The 10,458-nt window shown below is 40.0% G+C and overlaps 1 protein-coding gene across 1 annotated transcript in view; it reads right to left on the reverse strand.

Annotated features, from left to right (window-relative positions):
• Positions 1–3,536: 3,536 nt before the first annotated feature.
• The window catches only part of LOC133653245 (plexin-A1-like), a 195,125-nt gene continuing 188,203 nt past the window's right edge, over positions 3,537–10,458 (reverse strand). Inside the window, exon 13 of the mRNA XM_062052325.1 lies at positions 3,537–3,783. Within this exon, the coding sequence (XP_061908309.1) occupies positions 3,537–3,783 (247 nt within the window). The remainder of the gene's footprint in view (positions 3,784–10,458) is intronic.

The raw sequence follows: 10,458 nt of genomic DNA on the forward strand, positions 1-10,458 counted from the left end.
ACTTACTTGGCAAGGCATGAGACAAACAATGACGCCAGGGCGACTGACAGGCTTAAATAAATCTCTTGATTAGAGCCGCAGGTGAGCGTCCCGAACACCAGTGGCAGGTGAAAATCATAAGTAGCCGTGGCAACCAAATCCAACTCAGGTGTCAAACAGGAACTAAAAGAGTCCAAAACTAACAGAACATAACAAAAACATGACCCAGACTTCACCTTTATGTGTACTTTTGAAGTCAAAATGCGTTTGTTCTCCCTTTCCTGTCGGCTTGTAAGTACTCTGTGTGTGTGCGCTGCTGAACATGCTCCTCTGCTCCTGAAACCAGCAATGTCCCCACGCCCGTTAAAAAAATAAAATATGGCAAAGCGGTACTTTTCAAACAGAGTATAGTATCGTTTTTGATTCATTAGTACCGCGATGCTATACTAGCACCGGTATACTGTACGACCCTATAGCAGTATAGCAGTGGTCCCCAACCTTTTTGTACTTGCGGACCGGTCAATGCTTCAAAATTTGTCCCACGGACCGGGGGGGTAGTATGCTTCATTTATAAAGTAATACAATCATGTGTGCTTACAGACTGTATCCGTGCAGACTGTATTGATTTATATTGATATATATTGTATATATTGTGTTTTTTATGCTGATTTAATTTAAAAAAAAAAAAAAAAAAATTGTTTTTTTTTTTGTCATAAAGTAATACAATAATGTGTGCTTACAGACTGTATCCGTGCAGACTGTTTTGATTTATATTGATATATAATGTGTTTTTTATGTTGATTTAATAAAAAAAAAAATTATAATAATATATATATATATATTTTTTTTGTCATAAAGTAATACAATCATGTGTGCTTACAGACTGTATCCGTGCAGACGGTATTGATTTATATTGATATATAATGTATATATTGTGTTTTTTATGTTGATTTAATTATAAAAAAAATTTATTTATTTATTTTTTGTCATAAAGTAATACAATCATGTGTGCTTACAGACTGTATCTGTGCAGACTGTATTGATTTATATTGATATATAACAGACCTGGGCATTCTGCGGCCCGCGGGCCGCATCCGGCCCTTTTTGCGTCCCTGTCCGGCCCGCGTGAGGCCAATTATAAATTACAAAATAAATTTTAAAAAGTATCTATGTCGAGTGTGCAATACAACGGTGCTGCTTTTGTTTTGAAAATCGTTATTTGTATTACTTCCGTGTGGACGTATGCGTGATTGTGAGTGAATGTGAACAACTGCAATTACAAAATAAAGTTGAAAAAACATCTATGTCGTGCGCGCAATACAACTGTGCTGCTTTTATTTTGAAAAGTATTATTTATGGGCGTGTGTCCGTGTGTAACCTGCGAGTGAAGGTGCACATGCAGCGACAAGTGATGCACGGTTTACACCCGAGACGCCAAAAAGAGAAAAGTTGATGACGAATGGCGTGTTTTCAACAACACATGAACTGCAAAGCAACGTCCCCTCACCTAAGGTGCGTGCCTGCGCACTGCTCAAGCGTCCGCTGCGCGCAGCAAGTATATGCCGCGCACCAAATCAAATCCCATCTGAATTCTAAACAAAATAAACACATTTATTCTATGGAATTTTGCAATGCAACTTTGAGTGACAGTGACAACAAGCGGCCCTAACGGTGTTCGTCAACACCGTTCAATTGAACACCGTTCAATTATTGTAACGTCTATCGAGATGCTTCGAGGACAGGAATTATATCGATCACTTTATTGAGCAAAACTGTTTATATTCGGACATAACCACACCAAAAACATGAGTAAAACAATTCTATCTCGAAAAACTAGTCATTTTCTGCCGTACAAACCAGGCCAAAACCAACTTGTCATCTGTCACCAACACGCATACCACTAAACCACTGGTGCGTTTATGGCCACACAAAAAGTCGGACAACTCAAACACCACACAAAGTTACACTATGACTCCTCAGTCATACGTGTGCTTATTTTACTGTCATTTATTATTAATGTTAATTTATATATATTAGTCATGGAATGCTGTTACACACACTATGTTGAAGTATTACTATTATTATTATTATTATTATTATTTATCTTACGGTATATATCAAAAATAATATTGAGCAAAATTTAATTGAAATATTGTCGATGTGGCCCTCCAGCAGTGCTCGGGTAGCTCATGCGGCCCCCGGTAAAAATTAATTGCCCACCCCTGATATATAATGTATATATTGTGTTTTTTATGCTGATTTAATTTAAAAAAAATATATATATATATATTTTTTTGTCATAAAGTAATACAATCATGTGTGCTTACAGACTGTATCCGTGCAGACTGTTTTGATTTATATTGATATATAATGTGTTTTTTATGTTGATTTAATTAAAAAAAAATTATAATAATATATGTATTTTTTTTTTTTTTGTCATAAAGTAATACAATCATGTGTGCTTACAGACTGTATCCGTGCAGACGGTATTGATTTATATTGATATATAATGTATATATTGTGTTTTTTATGTTGATTTAATTTTTTTTTTAAAATAATAATTTTTTTTGTTTGTTTTTTTTGTCATAAAGTAATACACTCATGTGTGTTTACAGACTGTATCCGTGCAGACTGTATTGATTTATATTGATATATAATGTATATATATTGTGTTTTTTATGTTGAGTTAATTAAAAAAAAAAAAAAATTTTAATTTTTTTTTTTTTTTTGTTTGTCATAAAGTAATACAATCATGTGTGCTTACAGACTGTATCCGTGCAGACGGTATTGATTTATATTGATATATAATGTATATATTGTGTTTTTTATGTTGATTTAATAAAAAAAAAAATAATAATATTTTTTTTTTTTTTTTTTTGTCATAAAGTAATACACTCATGTGTGTTTACAGACTGTATCCGTGCAGACTGTATTGATTTATATTGATATATAATGTATATATATTGTGTTTTTTATGTTGATTTAATTTTTAGAAAATAATAATAATGTTTTTTTTTTGTTGTTGTTTTTTTTTGTCATAAATTAATACAATCATGTGTGTTTACAGACTGTATCCGTGCAGACTGTATTGATTTATATTGATATATAATGTATATATTGTGTTTTTATGTTGATTTAATTTTTAAAAAAAATAAAATAAAAATAGATAAATAAATAAATAAATTAAATTTCTTGTGCGGCCGGTCCACTGACCGGTACCGGGCCGCGGCCCGGTGGTTAGGGACCACTGCCCTATAGCACACTTTTCTCTCAATGGCTCTGAGCGGGCGGGGGCAGCATGCAGAGCACTGCTTAAAAAAGTGACATAAATAAAATCTCCATCCCGACACACCTACAAAGTCAACAGCGCCTCTGCTGGCGGCAGCCAAGTACTGCACTTTGTTTGGACTTAGTTTGGACATCAACAATCCACGTAAGGATCCGCACCAAACTAAAAAGCCTTCTCTCTGCTGCCGCGCCACTAACCCAAACACTTGCGTGCGGAGTTTGAGTCCGCCGGTTGTCGGCGGGCATCGCGTCCGCCCGCGCCGCGTCCGTCAGCGTCTCGTCCGAGCCCCCGTCCGAGCGCCATATCGCTGACGGACGTTCCCAGCTCTCCTTTCCCCGGTGTCCGTCACCGCCCGTGTCTCCCTGAAGTCTGTTGACAGCTGCAGAGGGTGGTCTGCACTTGTGTCAGCCTCCATTACGCCAGCCGCGGCGGGACGGGACGGCGAGCGCGGCGTGCCTGCTGTGCATAAATGCTCGTCCGCGCTCGATCGATCTGTTGCTAATAGCTTTTGAAAACTGACAGCCACGCGAGCGGAAGGACGCCAACAAAAAAAAACAACACAAAAAAAAACAAGAGGGTTTTTAAACAGGAACCCAGAAAGGGGGGCTTGCGGGAAGGGGCGGGGCTTATTTATCCACTTGCCACTCAGCAGCTTTCATGTTTGCATGTTTGTTCTCTTAATTTGCTGCTCGCCTCCCGTGACAAAGACGCACTATTTAATTAGCGCCCCCTCTGTTCTGCTCAGTGTTTTCGCTTTCCAGTGGAAGTGGGAAGCGTAGCCCCTCCCCCTTTTCCTCCTGGAGAGGACAAGTTCAGCTTTTAATAAACACGTAATAAGAAGGAAAACAGCTGGTAGAGGCCTGGCAGATGGCGTCCGTCTTGGCATCTCCCGCCCGCAGATGGCTCATTATTCCAGCATTTGGTGATGCATATTGCCGCACGTTCGACTCCCCCCCCGGCCACACGTACAGGTGTTTACTACGCCGGAGACGTCCGTCACGTTTTGTCACGCCGCCGCTCCTTCCGGGACTCGACGCCGCCGTCCGCAAACGGGATCTTTAGGGGGAAAAGGATGGAGACTTTGTTTTTTTAGGGTTCGCATGTACCCTGTATAAAGGAACCTATTGAAATTGTAAGGTTGATTATTATTCCGCAGCTTTGCGCACTACTTTGCCCCCCTTAACATGCTTCAAAACTCACCAAATGTTTTACACACATACAAAAACTGGGACAGCACACTTTAGTAAAAAAAACAAAAAACCCCAAAAATCACAATTGCGCTCTAGCGCCCCCTAGGAAAAAAAACAAAAACAAACTGCCTGTAACTCCCACTAGGAAGGTCGTAGAGACATGAAACAAAAACCTGTATGTAGGTCTCATTTAGACCTACAATTCATAATTTCACATCCTCGGGCAAAAACCAACAGGAAGTTGGCAATTTCCCCTTCAACACAAAAAATGACTAAAAACACTCATTTTTGCCTCTTTGAGCTGTAATTTGACCCCCTTAAAATACTTCAAAACTCACCAAAATGTTTTACACACATTGGGACTGGTGGAAATTGCGATCTAAAAAAAAAACCGAACCCCAAAACTCAAAATTGCGCTCTGTTTTGAATAAAACAGAGACAAAACTGCTTCTCAGAGGAAAACACAAGACAAAACTGCTTGTAACTTCCGGTAAGAACGTCTTAGAGACATGAAACAAAAACCTCTACATAGGTCTCACTTAGACCTACATTTCATAGATTAACACCCTTCAGCAAAAATCAACAGGAAGTTTGATATCCCCACTTCAAAACATTTTTTTTTTTAAAAAGCGGTCACCAAACATCAAACATTATCTCCTCCGAGCGCGTTTGTCGTTTTGGCTTCAAACTACTACAGGAGAGAGATTGAACCCTTCTGATTAAAAGTTGGCGAAAGCGTTTTAATAAGTGCTACGGTTTTGATTTTACGAGCCTTCAAAGAAAAGAACCACTGTGCCGCAGCACCTAGGAAAAAAACAGACACAACTTCCTCTAACTCCCAGTAGGAATATCGTAGAGACATGAAACAAAAACCTCTACGTAGGTCTCACTTAGACCTACATTTCATAATTTAACATCCTCGGGCAAAAACCAACAGGAAGTTGGCAATTTCCCCTTCAACACAAAAAATGACTAAAAAACACTCATTTTTGCCTCTTTGAGCTGTAATTTGACCCCCTTAAAATACTTCAAAACTCACCAAAAATTTTTACACACATCGGGACTGCTGGAAATTGCGATCTAAAACAAAAATGCGCTCTGTTTTGAATAAAACAGAGACAAAACTGCTTCTCAGAGGAAAACACAAGACAAAACTGCTTGTAACTTCCGGTAGGAACGTCTTAGAGACATGAAACAAAAACCTCTACGTAGGTCTCACTTAGACCTACATTTCATAGATTAAAATCCTTCAGCAAAAATGAACAGGAAGTTTGATATCCCCACTTCAAAACATTTTTTTTTTTAAAAAGCGGTCACCAAACATTAAACATTATCTCCTCCGAGCGCGTTTGTCGTTTTGGCTTCAAACTACTACAGGAGAGAGATTGAACCCTTCTGATTAAAAGTTGACAAAAGCGTTTTAATAAGTGCTACGGTTTTGATTTTACGAGCCTTCAAAGAAAAGAACCACTGTGCCGCAGCACCTAGGAAAAAAACACAGACACAACTTCCTCTAACTCCCAGTAGGAATATCGTAGAGACATGCAACAAAAACCTCTATGTAGGTCTCACTCAGGACTACCACTGGACAAAAGTATTGGGACACCTAGGACTAGCACCAGCCAAAATGCGGACCCGACCAACGCTGCTTGCAGCTTTAATTTTTGTTTGTTTTGGTTTGCGGGTGCAGTTTTTCCAAGGATTTGTCACAATTTCCCTGTGGTCGAACCAGAACTAAATCCTCCTAGGTCACAGGTGTCCAACTCCAGATCATTTTGAACGGCCCGTAAAAGCCTGGAGATACAAAACCCGGAACCAGTGAAGTTGTCACGTTGTGTAAATGGTACAAACCCCGTTTCCATATGAGTTGGAAAATTGACGCCTGCAAGATGTTTCAAAAAAGCTGGCACAAGTGGCAAAAAAGACGGAGAAAGTGGAGGAAATGCTCATCAAACACTTGTTAGGAACATCCCACAGGTGAACGGGCTAATTGGGAACAGGTGGGTGCCGTGCTTGGGTATAAAAGCCGCTTCCATGAAACAAGGACGGGGCGAGGGTCACCACTTTGTCAACAAATGCGTGAGCAAATTGTCCAACAGTTTAAAGAACAACATTTCTCAACCAGCTATTGCAAGGAATTTAGGGATTTCACCATCTACGCTCCGTAATATCATCAAAAGGTTCAGAGAATCTGGATAAAAACACTGCACTTAAGCCATGATATTACGGACCTTGGATCCCTCAGATGGAACTGCATCAAAAAGCGACATTAGTGTGTAAAGGATATCACCACATGGGCTCAGGAACACTTCAAAAAGCTACTGTCAGTAACTACAGTCGGTCGCTACATCTGTAAGTGCAAGTTAAAACTTTACTATGCAAATTTATCAACAACACCCAGAAACGCTTCCGGCTTCGCTGGGCCTGAGCTCATCTAAGATGGACTGATGCAAAGTGGAAAAGTGTTCTGTGGTCTGACGAGTCCACATTTCAAATTGTTTTTGGAAACTCTGGACGTCGTGTCCTCCGGACCAAAGAGGAAAAGAACCATCCGGATTGTTTTAGGCGCAAAGTGTAAAAGCCAGCATGTGTGATGGTATGGGGGTGTATTAGTGGCCAAGACATGGGTAACTTACACATCTGTGAAGGCGCCATTAATGCTGAAAGGTACATACAGCTTTTGGAGCAACATATGTTGCCATCCAAGCAACGTTATCATGGACGCCCCTGCTTATTTCAGCAAGACAATGCCAAGCCACGTACAATATGATGGCAGTCACACATAAGAGATACGTGTAGACTGCAATATGATGGCAGTCACACATAAGAGATACGTGTAGACTGCAATATGATGGCAGTCACACATAAGAGATACGTGTAGACTGCAATATGATGGCAGTCACACATAAGAGATACGTGTGGACTGCAATATGATGGCAGTCACACATAAGAGATACGTGTAGACTGCAATATGATGGCAGTCACACATAAGAGATACGTGTAGACTGCAATATGATGGCAGTCACACATAAGAGATATGTGTAGACTGTAATATGATGGCAGTCACACATAAGAGATATGTGTAGACTGCAATATGATGGCAGTCACACATAAGAGATACGTGTAGACTGCAATATGATGGCAGTCACACATAAGAGATACGTGTAGACTGCAATATGATGGCAGTCACACATAAGAGATACGTGTAGACTGCAATATGATGGCAGTCACACATAAGAGATACGTGTAGACTGCAATATGATGGCAGTCACACATAAGAGATACGTGTAGACTGCAATATGATGGCAGTCACACATAAGAGATACGTGTAGACTGCAATATGATGGCAGTCACACATAAGAGATACGTGTAGACTGCAATATGATGGCAGTCACACATAAGAGATACGTGTAGACTGCAATATGACACCAGTCACACATAAGAGATACGTGTAGACTGCAATATGATGGCAGTCACACATAAGAGATATGTGTAGACTGCAATATGACGGCAGTCACACATAATATATACGTGTAGACTGCAATATGATGGCAGTCACACATAAGAGATACGCGTGGACTGCAATATGACGGCAGTCACACATAAGAGATACGTGTAGACTGCAATATGATGGCAGTCACACATAAGAGATACGTGTAGACTGCAATATGATGGCAGTCACACATAAGAGATACGTGTAGACTGCACTATGATGGCAGTCACACATAAGAGATATGTGTAGACTGCAATATGATGGCAGTCACACATAAGAGATACGTGTAGACTGCAATATGATGGCAGTCACACATAAAAGATACGTGTAGACTGCTATATGATGGCAGTCACACATAAGAGATATGTGTAGACTGCAATATGATGGCAGTCACACATAAGAGATACGTGTAGACTGCAATATGATGGCAGTCACACATAAAAGATACGTGTAGACTGCAATATGATGGCAGTCACACATAAGAGATACGTGTAGACTGCAATATGATGGCAGTCACACATAAGAGATACGTGTAGACTGCACTATGATGGCAGTCACACATAAGAGATATGTGTAGACTGCAATATGATGGCAGTCACACATAAGAGATACGTGTAGACTGCAATATGATGGCAGTCACACATAAAAGATACGTGTAGACTGCTATATGATGGCAGTCACACATAAGAGATATGTGTAGACTGCAATATGATGGCAGTCAAACATAAGAGATACGTGTAGACTGCAATATGATGGCAGTCACACATAAAAGATACGTGTAGACTGCTATATGATGGCAGTCACACATAAGAGATATGTGTAGACTGCAATATGATGGCAGTCACACATAAGAGATACGTGTAGACTGCAATATGATGGCAGTCACACATAAGAGATACGTGTAGACTGCAATATGATGGCAGTCACACATAAGAGATATGTGTAGACTGTAATATGATGGCAGTCACACATAAGAGATATGTGTAGACTGCAATATGATGGCAGTCACACATAAGAGATACGTGTAGACTGCAATATGATGGCAGTCACACATAAGAGATACGTGTAGACTGCAATATGATGGCAGTCACACATAAGAGATACGTGTAGACTGCAATATGATGGCAGTCACACATAAGAGATACGTGTAGACTGCAATATGATGGCAGTCACACATAAGAGATACGTGTAGACTGCAATATGATGGCAGTCACACATAAGAGATACGTGTAGACTGCAATATGAAGGCAGTCACACATAAGAGATATGTGTAGACTGCAATATGATGGCAGTCACACATAAGAGATACGTGTAGACTGCAATATGACACCAGTCACACATAAGAGATACGTGTAGACTGCAATATGATGGCAGTCACACATAAGAGATATGTGTAGACTGCAATATGACGGCAGTCACACATAATATATACGTGTAGACTGCAATATGATGGCAGTCACACATAAGAGATACGCGTAGACTGCAATATGACGGCAGTCACACATAAGAGATACGTGTAGACTGCAATATGATGGCAGTCACACATAAGAGATACGTGTAGACTGCAATATGATGGCAGTCACACATAAGAGATACGTGTAGACTGCACTATGATGGCAGTCACACATAAGAGATATGTGTAGACTGCAATATGATGGCAGTCACACATAAGAGATACGTGTAGACTGCAATATGATGGCAGTCACACATAAAAGATACGTGTAGACTGCTATATGATGGCAGTCACACATAAGAGATATGTGTAGACTGCAATATGATGGCAGTCACACATAAAAGATACGTGTAGACTGCAATATGATGGCAGTCACACATAAGAGATACGTGTAGACTGCAATATGATGGCAGTCACACATAAGAGATACGCGTAGACTGCAATATGACGGCAGTCACACATAAGAGATACGTGTAGACTGCAATATGATGGCAGTCACACATAAGAGATACGTGTAGACTGCACTATGATGGCAGTCACACATAAGAGATATGTGTAGACTGCAATATGATGGCAGTCACACATAAGAGATACGTGTAGACTGCAATATGATGGCAGTCACACATAAAAGATACGTGTAGACTGCTATATGATGGCAGTCACACATAAGAGATATGTGTAGACTGCAATATGATGGCAGTCACACATAAGAGATACGTGTAGACTGCAATATGATGGCAGTCACACATAAAAGATACGTGTAGACTGCTATATGATGGCAGTCACACATAAGAGATATGTGTAGACTGCAATATGATGGCAGTCACACATAAGAGATACGTGTAGACTGCAATATGATGGCAGTCACACATAAGAGATACGTGTGGACTGCAATATGATGGCAGTCACACATAAGAGATATGTGTAGACTGCAATATGATGGCAGTCACACATAAGATATACGTGTAGACTGCAATATGATGGCAGTCACACATAAGAGATATGTGTAGACTGTAATATGATGGCAGTCACACATAAGAGATATGTGTAGACT

This window comes from Entelurus aequoreus, linkage group LG07 (genome assembly GCF_033978785.1).
Source record: "Entelurus aequoreus isolate RoL-2023_Sb linkage group LG07, RoL_Eaeq_v1.1, whole genome shotgun sequence".
NCBI classification, from domain to species: Eukaryota; Metazoa; Chordata; class Actinopteri; order Syngnathiformes; family Syngnathidae; genus Entelurus; species Entelurus aequoreus.